This window comes from Drosophila busckii, chromosome 3R (assembly GCF_011750605.1).
Source record: "Drosophila busckii strain San Diego stock center, stock number 13000-0081.31 chromosome 3R, ASM1175060v1, whole genome shotgun sequence".
Lineage (NCBI taxonomy): Eukaryota > Metazoa > Arthropoda > Insecta > Diptera > Drosophilidae > Drosophila > Drosophila busckii.
Genome location: NC_046607.1, coordinates 8,170,013 through 8,182,392, shown reverse-complemented (window position 1 = coordinate 8,182,392; position 12,380 = coordinate 8,170,013). Strand labels below are relative to the sequence as shown.

The 12,380-nt window shown below is 42.9% G+C and overlaps 2 protein-coding genes across 2 annotated transcripts in view; one reads left to right on the top strand and one right to left on the bottom strand.

The window, feature by feature from the left end:
- LOC108603566 (tubulin beta chain) overlaps positions 1 to 8,889 on the top strand; it is a 25,462-nt gene extending 16,573 nt beyond the window's left edge. The window contains exons 2-7 of the mRNA XM_017992483.1: positions 2,059 to 2,293; positions 2,641 to 2,870; positions 6,038 to 6,205; positions 6,632 to 6,896; positions 8,303 to 8,625; positions 8,690 to 8,889. Coding sequence (XP_017847972.1) covers positions 2,059 to 2,293; positions 2,641 to 2,870; positions 6,038 to 6,205; positions 6,632 to 6,896; positions 8,303 to 8,625; positions 8,690 to 8,782 — 1,314 coding nt within the window. The 3' untranslated portion in view covers positions 8,783 to 8,889. The remainder of the gene's footprint in view (positions 1 to 2,058; positions 2,294 to 2,640; positions 2,871 to 6,037; positions 6,206 to 6,631; positions 6,897 to 8,302; positions 8,626 to 8,689) is intronic.
- On the bottom strand, positions 8,880 to 12,380 carry LOC108603565 (116 kDa U5 small nuclear ribonucleoprotein component). Its single transcript, XM_017992482.1, has 7 exons — positions 12,289 to 12,380; positions 12,021 to 12,138; positions 11,296 to 11,967; positions 11,150 to 11,241; positions 10,901 to 11,092; positions 9,333 to 10,835; positions 8,880 to 9,272 (listed from the first exon to the last, which is right to left on the bottom strand). Exons 2-7 carry the CDS (start codon positions 12,132 to 12,134, stop codon positions 8,915 to 8,917), a joined length of 2,931 nt encoding a protein of 976 aa, XP_017847971.1. The 5' UTR covers positions 12,135 to 12,138; positions 12,289 to 12,380; the 3' UTR covers positions 8,880 to 8,914.

Below are 12,380 nucleotides of genomic sequence, written 5' to 3'. Positions count from 1 at the left end.
CTCTTTATATCAGGGACCGTAATGATTATAAGTTTTATTTTAAAAATTACGTTATACTGATTATATATTGATTCTTATGATTTTCCTCACCAATAACGATTAATTTTGAGTAATTTTACAATAACGCATAAGTAATCATTTTCAATAATAATGTATACCAAATTGGCAAAAGGCTAAAACGGCAACACTTTATGCAACTCTTCAGCCTTAGTTTGCTGCTTAACTTCTCCAGCATTGAATTGTAGTAAGACTTGTAATTCAAACTAATATTTTGCTTAAACATTTATTCTATTCTACTCAAGACGAATTCATTGCCTCAGTGCTTATAACAACAAAAGTATTTTGTCAATAAGTAACAGCAGCAGCTTAAGCTCAATATTTTTTATTGTTTATTAATGCTTGGGAAAAGGCTAAAATGGCAAATCTGTCTCCAAAGTCTTCAGTCTAAGTTTGCTGGTCAAGATTTTTATTACTCATCTTTAAGCTTTGTCCCAGCAGGCCCTGAAACAATTTGCAGTCTTCTTATTGCTATCTCTCTCTCTCTCACTCTCTCTCACTCTGCCTACAATGTGTTCTCATTAGTTGTCCCCTCACAATTTGCCTACGCAGTTCAATTAATTAAACTTTCTTCACAGGCTTTTAGCCAATGCATTGCTTTTGCTTTTAATTTCAAAGTGCTCTGCGGTTGTGCATAAGATATGTTATTTCAATTTAGATCAAAGTCTAGTGTCACTCAAAACTTGTGCTAAGATTTTGTGTTAATAAATAATTTATAAAATTCTCTGCTGATGACTTTTGCTGAAAAACTTTTAACTTTGCGCAGTCAATCTTATGGCAATAAACAAGAAGGCAAGAAAATAAAGCAAAGTATATGTATTTTTATAAAAAATGCTGAAGAAAAATAAATTAATTCATATCCGCTGGCGCTTAAGTCCATTAAAAATCATTTCGATCAACGTGAGTGAGTGCGAGAGGTTGAGCGCAGCAGCAGCAGCAGCAGCAGCAGCAGCAGCAGCATATTGCGATTTTTCTCACAATTAGCATTTTGGTATCCATCAGCCGCTGGCCCACACACACACAGACACAGACACACACACACACACACCGACACTCACCTGCACTCATAACAAAAGCAAATGGATTGAAACATTTTTAAAAATTTGAAATTCATATGCGCAACAAACGTGAAATGTTTTACGAAGCGTATTGGGCAATAAAACGAAACGAAACCAAAACGAAAGAGCAACAAAAGCTAAAAAAGGTGAAATAACAGCAGCGTGTGCTTTGCAAAAGAAAAATATACTTGCAAATAAATATAAGCGCAGTGAATGCACAAGAGAGAGAGAGGGGGGGGTGGGAGGGGGGCACTCGACCCATAGAAAAACGTTGAAAAATAAATAAATACATGGGAAAACACCTAAAAGGATTCAATTATTCCCGCTCGTTACACAACACAGCGCAAATGAAAAGAAAGCAAAACACAAAAAGTGTTGAAAAGTAGAGAGCTTTAGCTTTAGCAATTTATAATTGGGCAGCGCTAGAGCAACAAATGCAATATGAATAGAATAAACAATAAGTTGCAAGTTAGTGAGGCTCGAATTGAAGTAGAGTATAAGAAATGCCCATAAAAGTAGGCAACAGATATAGCTAGCGGCATGTAAAGTGAGCACGCTGCAGCCCCAGCAGGGGGTGTTGGTTGGGTGGGTGGGTGCTTGGCCGCATAAATCGCAAACAGATAGCAAGCAATGTCGTTCACGTTGTGGGCCATAAAAGCAAAGCGCCCATGTAAAAAGGATACTCATATTTATATGCACTGATTGCCAAAGCAATGCAACTCACACACACACACACACACACACACGCACGCACGCACGTTAGCAAGCAAACTGATGACACTCACACATGTGCTGTGTATTGATTGAAAAATAATATTTTAGCATTGCGGTGCAAAAAAAACACGCATACGACATGTGTGGCATGCATGCATTTGCTGCACAAACCGCTACACACACTGAAATATATTTCACAACTAATTGTTTATCAAATACCTTTTCACAGTTCTGGGAAATCATATCCGACGAGCACGGCATCGATCCCAATGGCTATTATCATGGCGAGTCGGACTTGCAGCACGAGCGCATCGACGTCTACTACAATGAGGCGAGCAGCGGCAAGTATGTGCCACGCGCCATACTCATCGACCTGGAGCCCGGCACCATGGACTCGGTGCGTCAATCGCCCATGGGTCAGCTCTTCAGACCCGACAACTTTGTCTTTGGACAATCGGGCGCGGGTAAGTGCCACACAGCATCGAAGCTTTGCTTTTGTTTTTGCAACCAAAATGCGCCCGCCAGCAAGCAGCAAACAGCAAGAGCAACAGCAACAGCAATTACAGCGAACTCTGCAGCAGCAGCATCGGTAGCGGCAGTTGTTGCAGCTGCCACAATGTCTGTTGTCATTGCCTTGATAAGTACAAACAAGTGGCAGGTTGGTTGCTGAAATTGCATCCCAGTCTCAGTCGCTGGCTGCTGCTGCTGCTGCTGTGTTGCAATTATAAATTGGCTGGCGGCGCTTGTTGCAAATTAATTTCACACACTGTTTAGTTAAATACGTTTATTTGTTTACACCCAACAATAACAGGCAACAACTGGGCCAAGGGACACTATACAGAAGGCGCGGAGCTCATCGATTCGGTGCTCGAAGTGCTGCGCAAAGAGTCCGAGGGCTGCGATTGTCTGCAGGGCTTTCAACTGGCGCACTCACTGGGCGGCGGCACTGGCTCCGGCCTGGGCACGCTACTCATATCGAAAATACGCGAGGAGTATCCAGATCGCATTATGAACTCATTCTCAGTGGTGCCCTCACCCAAGGTATGTGCCCAACTAATCAACCACTAGACGCAATCCGCTTAGTCAAATCAGCTTAGCGGACAGACAGAACGACAGAGCTGCCAAAATTTAAGAGCAAAGTTTGCTCGACTTTAATTCTTTTCAATTGATTTATAGACTAATTAAATATTGCAGTATTGAAATATTGTTTTTAGCAGCACACGCTGCCATCATGGATTGGGCTTAATTAATCAGATTTTCATATATTTAACACACGCGTGTCATTTGCATTTTAAGCATTTAATTACATTTCAACATTTAATTGAATTAATTTGCGCGCGCGCTTTATTTATGGAGCAAACCTTTTGGCAGCTGCCAATATTCATCAGTCAAGGCTTAAGTCGCCACACACACACACACACAGAAACACAATTTACAAGTGTGTGTGTTTCTATTGAGCTTTTTTGGTTTGGCACTTCGTTTAAAAGGGGCGCACGAAAAGTTTATTGAGGCGTGAAATTAGCATTTGACAAACTGCTTATGCCCCAACTATTTATGTGTGTGTGTGTGTGAGCTTAACACTTGCAGAGATTAGTTTTCTACTGCATGCATATGCAAATAGTTGTACATTGAGACATTACGTATACGCTACGCTTTGCGCTCTATTTAATTTATTGCTCGTTACGCTCCAAAGCAAACGCTGCAGCAACAGCTACAGACAGGCAGGCATATAATTGGTCAGCTCAAACCCAAAAACCTTTTTTTTGTGGCTGGGGGAGCCAGTAAACTATAACTTGGTTTCGGTTATTTATGTGCTTGGTCGTGCGATTTGCCACAATGTTATGGCATTGGCAACCATTTTGGGTTGCGGCCAGCAGCTGACACACGGCTGTCACTTAAAAGCCAAATACACATACACATACATATAGAGGCGTATACGTAATTTATTTTTATAGTTAATTGGCGCTTTGATAAGCTGGCAGTTTATGCAAATATTTTAAATATATATTTTAAACTCATTTAATTGAGAGCTCATTACACATGTCGCTTGACCCAATTGCCGATTGATTTCTCTAGCCAATTGCACAAATTGATAATTTTCTTCAAAAAGTAGCAGCAATCAAATCAAATATCAATCAAGTTGTGCAGTTTGTGCACTGATTTGATTTTGATTAAAAATGTACAAAATGTTTGCCTGCCAGCGCTTAAATCTGAAATGCAGCAAAGCTCACACACTACACTACACTACACTTTGGCAATAAATCCTTTTGATTTAACTAAACGTAGTACATTGGTAAATATTGTGTTTTGGGCAATCTGCAATTGCAACTGCAACTGCAATTCTGTTGTAGCTCTCGCTCTCGCTCTCGAGCAGCAAACAAATAAACTATAGCTCTGGCATAACTCATTATAATTAGCTAGCTGGGCATGTAGCAACCTGTTTCAGGTGCCACTACTTACATATCCACACACACACACATACATATGCATATGCATATGTATATGTGTGTGCATACGTTCCTTATCGCAGCGGCCCTGCAAGCTGCAACCATTAAATAATTGCTAGGATTTATTGTGCACACATTTTGCCATCGGACAAACTGTAAGCGATATTGCTGCATTTTATGCATGTTCGCCTCACTCTCTATACCCCTCTCGCTCTCTCTCTCTCACTCTCTATTTCTAGAGTCCTTTTGGACTGGTAATGCATCTTCCATGCGTAAATATAGCAGCTAGCCAAAGTATTACACAAATACAATGCAGCTTATATCTGCGTGCGTCTGTCCGTGTGTCTGTCCGTGTGTGTGCTTGGGGAATATGCAACTGCATAAATGCAATTGTGCAACTGTAGCATAGTAAACTCTGCTTACAGCAGATGGATAGCCAGCAAACATTCATATACTATGTAGTTAAGAAAATGTAATTTTCATGCACAAAGGTAAATAGACTCAAACTGCTGATGACTAATTTAACTTTGACTAAACAAAGTATGAACAATGCATAAAGTTTCTACTTGATAAACAGTTTTAAGCAATTGCCCAAGATAAGTAATCAAAGCAACTTATTATTAATCAGATTAAATAGGCAAGCAGCAAGCAAAGGTGGCACAAGTGATGCATGATTTAATTTAGGCATTGTCTAGCATTTCACTCAAATTCTAAATTCTTTTGTTAATAACCAAAAGCGTTCACTATTAAGTATATACAATATAAGCAATATTTATTGCAATATTAATGAGTCATAAAAATTAAATTTGATAAGAAATTCATTTTGATTTAAATATTATGTCAGTTTTAAATAAAAATGTTTGCCTGTGACTGAGATAAATAGGCGCATCTCTCACTTTATAAGGTCTATACAATATTGATTGACATTATTATTCTTCAAGACAAACTGAGTATGAGAAACTATGCCTCAAACTGAGTCGTATGAGAAACTATGCCTCAAGAGCTAGAAACACAAAATTATTAAATAGAAAATTAGCACATTATTATTTATGGTTAAATATTCATATTCGTATTGCGGCGCAGCTTGCATTTCAAAGTGTTGGCTGCTTAACTTACATAGTTACTTTATATTTGTCATTTATTTATAATTAAAATATCTCTGCAATTGTTTCTTCAGTTAGTGATTTCAATTTGTATTCAATTCAATTATGTGCAGCTGATTTACAGCTTAAGTTATGCGACTTCATTTAGTTTAAGCATTCAAATTCCAGGCTATTGTTTTAGAATAGGAAACAAGGCAGCCATACAAATCGTTTGAGAATCTGAAACAAAGCAGACGCATGTTGAGGATCCCAATAGTGATTGGTAGTGTTAATGGCTGTGAATTGGTTGCTGTCTATGCGTAATCTCCATATTGATTACAGCAATATTTTATTGTATGGGCGTCTATAATCAGATCTGGCCAGCAGTGTAGTTAGGGAATTATTAATTTAAATTTTATAAAGTACTAAGCATAAGCTTAGCATTTAAAATTAAGACTACAGTGCTCTTGGCTCACTCGCATACTAATTGAACTTTCTCCCATTCATCAGCATTAGCTAAAGACGCGCATGTGTCTCATTTAATTTAAGTACTAAATATGAAACCGTTAGCTGAGCTAATTAACAAAATGTATACGCTGCTCTATCTCCATTGCATGTTGCCTGGCGTTCGTCGCTGCTGCTGCTGCTGCTCCTGTTGCTATTCATTGCTGTTGTCTAGGTGTCCGATACGGTTGTGGAGCCGTATAATGCAACGCTGTCCATACATCAGCTGGTGGAGAACACTGATGAGACCTTTTGCATTGACAATGAGGCGCTCTATGATATTTGCTTCCGCACGCTGAAGCTATCGTCGCCCACCTATGGTGACTTGAATCATTTGGTTTCCGTAAGTGAATTTTAATTGACAAATCAACTAATGTGTGTGTGTGTGTGTCTCTCTCTGTGTCTTTCCCACAACCAACCAACCAACCATCCAACCATTACCCAAATCCCTAACATGCTGCGCCCGTGCCTGTGGCTGCTGTTTGTGGGCGCAGGTGTCGGAGGTGGTGGTGGAGCCATATAATGCCACACTGTCCTTGCATGAGCTGTGCGTGAGCACAGACGAAACGTTTTGCATTGACAATGAGGCGCTCTATGACATTTGCTATCACACCCTGCGCCTCTGCTCCCCCACCTATCAGGATCTCAATCATTTGGTGTCCGTAAGTAAACACACATGAGAAAGCACCAGCAAACAAACAAACGAACTCTTTGATATCCAAGCTCCAAGCTCGAAGCATGAACTAATTGAAATTCTCTGCTTATGCAGGTAACCATGTCTGGCGTTACCACCTGCCTGCGTTTCCCTGGCCAGCTTAATGCTGATCTTCGCAAGCTTGCGGTCAATATGGTGCCCTTCCCGCGCCTGCACTTCTTCATGCCCGGATTTGCTCCACTTACGGCCAAGGGATCGCAGCAATATCGCGCGCTCACCGTTGCCGAGTTGACGCAACAAATGTTCGATGCCAAGAACATGATGACCGCTTGTGATCCACGACATGGCCGCTACCTGACCGTCGCCTGCATCTTCCGTGGTGAGTGATAAATGATTCGACTGCTGTGTTGACATGACCCACGTGCTCTTTGAGAGTGGTGCGTCAGCAATGGGGAGGGGGCGGTGTTTCAAAAAAAAGAAAAATAGTTTTTTAACAACAAAACCCTAAACAGCTTCACACGTACAGAGCTAAAAGCGAGGGCTCGGCTCGGCACACAAAACTTTGTCGCTTTGTCATGGGGCCGGGCCAGCAGGTGGTAGTGGTGGTGGGCGGCGTCACCTGTCGCCGTCCTTGTTGCTCCTCCGCAGGCACGTAGCGAATGTCGCAGCGACAATTTTATTAGCAAACGCAAAGCCTACTTATGAGCACCACTAAAAATGATTAATGCAACTTGGCTGGCTGCCTGGCTGACTTGTTGGCTGGCTGACTGACTGACTGGCGGCTAAAAAGGCTGCAATCCGTCAGCGCGCACACGTAGCGTAAATTTGTTTTGCCGCCGCCGCCGTTGCCGCCTCCCCGCTCTCAGTCGCGCGTTAAGTGCGAAGCGCTGTTCTGTTTTTGCTCTTGCCTGTTTTCATTTTAGCGCTAATTTTTAAATTAATAAACTGCTGCGCTGTGGCGCCCAAAAGTATGCCGCATAATATTTCATTTGTTATTCCTTCTGTGCTTATGCGTGAGGCAAGCCCCAGCCCCAATCCTCGCTCCGCCTTACATTGCCTTTGACTGATGACTCGCAAAACGCGCGTAATTAGAAATTTACTTTCAAGATCCATTGGGGAATTGCGAGTACCAGTCCCGCCCCCGCCCCCGCCCCCGCTACAGTCTCTGTCTTATTCCCACTGCCGCGACCGCCGCCTGACACGGTTTTTGGGCCTTAACTAATCATGCTGAACGTGACTTAAGGCTAAGGCTCTGCTCCACGTCTGTCCACGCGTCCGTTTGTCGCCGCTTGCAAAATAATTAATCACAAATGAGCGCAGCGAAAAAACAAAATTCAAAACCTAAACAGCAAGCAACAGCAACAAACTGACAAGAATTTAAACAGCTTTTTTAGCTGCCTCCTGGGACTGTATTCCAACCACCCGCCCGACCAGGTGGCCCTCGTGTGATGTAGTTTTTATATTTAGGGATTTTGGGATTTACTTTGCGCATCAAAGCGCAGCCAACTTCATTTTTGATGTAAATGCGTCAAGGCTTAAAAATATTGAAAAATATTAAAAGAAAAATAAAATAAAATAAATTGTTGCTCCTTTTATGCACTTTGAGTTTAAAGAAGCATCTCTTATATGTTTTCATTTTTATTAATTTATTATGTAAATGGTTCAACTCTTTATAGAATTTCCAGAAAAGCAACTTCCTACCACATAAGCCTAGACTAAATTCTCGATATTTCTGCTTTTTATACTTTCTTTAAATATACAATGCGGCATTTCAATTATTAACAGGACCCATGTCCATGAAGGAGGTGGACACACAAATGCTGAATGTGCAAAGCAAAAACAGCAGCTACTTTGTTGAATGGATACCCAACAATGTGAAGGTCGCCGTTTGTGACATTCCGCCGCGTGGGCTCAAGATGTCCGCCACATTCATTGGCAACTCTACGGCTATACAGGAGATATTCAAGCGCATCTCCGAGCAGTTTACGGCTATGTTCAGGCGCAAGGCTTTCCTGCATTGGTACACTGGCGAGGGCATGGATGAAATGGAGTTCACAGAGGCAGAGAGCAACATGAACGATCTGATATCCGAGTATCAACAGTACCAGGTAAGCGCTCAAATCTCTTTTCCTCAAACTGTCTAAAGCTTAACTCAAATATTTCATTTTGCAGGAGGCTACAGCTGATGATGAGGTGGAGTTTGATGACGAGCAGGCCGAGCATGAAGGCTATGAGGTGGAAACTCTACAGAACGGCGACACTTAGTCGATATTATAGCTAAACTTGCATCCTGTATGATTATTTTAGACAATAACATGCATACATCTAGTAAGAGATCAAGTAAAGACAAATAAAATACAATACAATATTTATTTGTTAGCCAGTTAGTTTGTAATCTTAGAGCGGATAGTTCAGCAGCACATCCTGCCGCGCCAGCTCCAGCAGCATAGGATCATCAAAGAACTTGTTAATCGACACATCCTCCGACAGTCCCTTGCGGCGTCGCGTCTTAATCATAAACTCGCGCGCTAAATGTGAAGCTTGCTGTGGCTCCAGCGGCCGTATAACAATGCTCTTGTCCAGCGGATCGCCAGGCACAATCTGCCAATGATGAAAGACAGACAAGCAGAAAGCCTGACCTTGGGTATGCGTGCGCAGATCTGTTTCAAACCCGAACGAATCAATAGCTGGTATAAAAGCTTTGATCGTATAAATGGGTGAGCCCGAAACGGGAGCATCCTGTGTGACATGACCTCTGCAAGCAAATAGAACATTAATCAAAGTTGCAAGTAAATTTAACTTTAAGCCAACTCACCTGCGTCTTGCCAGGACTGTGTACACAGCTGAGACACAATCGGCAGGTGCCTGCACCTCCACAAACAGATAGGGCTCCATGAGTCGCGGTGTGGCCATGAGAAAAGCTGAATAGGCCACACGACGTGCCGTAGGTATTATCTGTCCGCCACCCCGATGCAGTGCCTCGTTGGCTATGACAGCGTCCAGAATCTTAAACTTGACATTGCGTATGGGCTCCTCGCAGAGCGGACCCTCACGCGCGCCCCACTGGAAGCCCTGCACTATGGAATCCTTAACGGAGTTCAGCAAATTCTTGTCCACCTCCGAGGGCAGCGTATCATCCACCAGAATATTAGGGCCTGTGGTGTCGGGTCCAAAAGCCCAAATCGAGCGCGCCGCCAGCAAATCCCAATCGTAGTTGACTTGAAAGAACTCGCCAATGCGCTTCTTGTTCCAATTAATGCAAACAGTTTCATTCTCAATATCCTCTGCCAGTCCTTTCTCCAGCGGCTCTGATATCATCGTAATTTTGTTCTTCTTGTTTGGCGTCTCAGCAAAGCACTTCAAGCTGCTCGTCTCCACTACAGTCTCGCAGAATGCCACCACGGGATCGGCCACTTTGATATCAATTTCCGAGTACATCTTGCGCAGATCGTGCATAACGCAGTCCAGATAGAGTTCGCCTGTGCCCAGGATCACATGCTCGCCGGATTCTTCCACACGCGTGGACAGCAGCGGATACGATTTGTTTACTTTGCGCAGTCCATCCAACATTTTGGGCAACTCTGAGGGATTCACAGGCTCCACAGCAATTTTAATGATGCTCTGTGTATTGAATTTAAGCGGTCGGAATATATAGAGATCCTCGGGCACATTGATGTCCACTATGCTGGACGTTTTTACAATGCACTGATCAATGCCTTCAATCAAAACCCAATTGCCGCAGGGCACGCGATTAAGCTCCACTTTATAACGCGCCTCGTAGACCCAGAGTCTGCCCACTTGTAAGATGCGCGAGTCCTCCTCATCCTGCAGCGTATAGTTTTCGCCCAACACGCGCACTTCCTGTCCAGCATGCAGCGTGCCGGAAACAACACGCGCCAGCACCTGGAAGAAGGTGCAGTCATCGTTGGGATACATCTTGGCGCTGTGCACCATCAGTGTGCCATACTGATTGCACGAGATCATGTCACGATAGATGTCACCCTCCTTGGGGCCCGTGTAGATATGATCCACCTTGCGCTTGGCATTGGCCTGCGGCGACATAATGTGCTCCACGCACATGTCCACAAAGCCACTGCAATCGCCCATGAAGCGACTGCAAACTGTGCGCAAGAGTGGTCGAATATTTGACTTCATTTCATCTTTGGAAACGCGGACACTAAGCTCGGCCAAGGTATCGCTTAGCGTGGTGTCCACATCGCCTACAACCTGAGCGATAAGCTTGTACATGGGCTCCAGTATGAACTCGACAAAGCTGCGCTGGGCCGAGCTATGCGGTGGCTTCTTGCTGAACTTGCGTCTACATAGTGAAAACAAATATTTAAATTGAGTTTTAGTTGGTGAGTAACTTTAAGCAACGCTTACGTTTTACTGTTGAAATACATGTCGCCCCAAAGGCGTGCAGCAAAGTCATTATAGTTAACGCCCTCATAGGTTTCAGCATAGAGCTTCGAGAATGACTTTAGTGTAAAGCAAAAGCCATAGAGCGAACTTGCAAAACAAACGTTGCCCAGCAGCGGTGACACGACAATATTATCCTCAGCGCTGGCGTAGGTGCTGTAATTAATAAAAGAAACGTTTATTTATGTGACCACAATTATATTATACGCTCACCTTAGTAGGTTATTAACCTCCTCCACTATATGCTTTAGCTTGAAGTACGCATCTTGAGGCGGCAGCTTTAGCTCCAAGATCAAGCGATCAATCTGAAATACATTGATGATTGTTACAAGTTGCACAACTCTAAGCTAACTACTCACCTTGTTGATGCACAGCGTTATACCCAAGCGCTCCTGCACAGCATGCTTAAGCAGGCGCTCCGTATTTAGCATGACGCCTTCAGAGGCGTCTATGAAGAGAACGACGCCGTCGCACATGCGCATAGCAGCTGTTGCTTCATCAGAGAAATTCACATGCCCAGGAGTATCGAATACATTGAGCAAGTAGCTCTTGCGTTTAACATCCTGCAGCACAAGCGTCACGGGTGTAGCCTTAATGCTGCAGCCACGCTCTTGCTCTGTGAAGAGCGTGTCTGTATAGCGCAGTGAGCGTTCCTCCATATTCTCAAATTGTGGATGTGTTTGCCGCATTAGGCAGTCTACAAAAGTGGTCTTGCCATGATGCAAATGGCCAATGAGCGCTACATTTCGTATTAGCGTTGGTGTGTCCATTAGATCAGCCATGAATTCCATGTTGTACGTAGTGTCAGGATGGTCCTGTTCCTTCATTTGAAACTTCAGCTTCTTTACGGGCTCTATTAGTGGTTTATCCAGTGGTTGCGCATCCTCCTCCTGCACTATTGTCTCTACATCCGGCCCATACACCTCCACAGCCGATGGATAATATCTTTTATCTTCGTGTAACACTACAGCTGTTACTTCCTTGTCCTCATCCTCCTGTGGCTCTGCTTCTTCCTCATCCATGCCATCTTCCTATATTATAAACATAAGCATAAATGTGTCACTGTTTATATTTGACTACTTACATCTTGGTCATCATGCACATCGGGTTGCCCATAAATAGTCTGGTCATCATCGTCGTCGCTATCCAAATCAGGTCCAATATAATTGCCAAACTCGTCATACAAATCAGAATCCATTTTGCTGCAGACATAAAAATAATATTAGTTACATTAGTTCACCCTAAAAACAAACATGCATGCAGTTTGGCAAACGTTTATAGCTGGTGCCGGCATATGCAAACGCCGGTCGTTCGAACTGCTATCAAGTAGATTTTATGTTTATTCTGTTTACCTTGACTTGGGGTACCTTTCCCTTACTAAAACACTTTCACTTAAGCCTTAAAAGTCTTAAAATTCGTACAGAATTATTTTGAAATGTTTTAT

Bases quoted from the DNA above. Each gene is read 5' to 3' on its own strand.
- LOC108603565 (XM_017992482.1), bottom strand. From the start codon at position 12,134: ATGGATTCTGATTTGTATGACGAGTTTGGCAATTATATTGGACCTGAT. The intron at 11,093-11,149 runs GTGAGCGTATAA...TATTAATTACAG, and splicing joins GAGGTTAATAACCTACTAAG to CACCTACGCCAGCGCTGAGG. The intron at 10,836-10,900 runs GTAAGCGTTGCT...TTCACTATGTAG, and splicing joins ATGTATTTCAACAGTAAAAC to ACGCAAGTTCAGCAAGAAGC.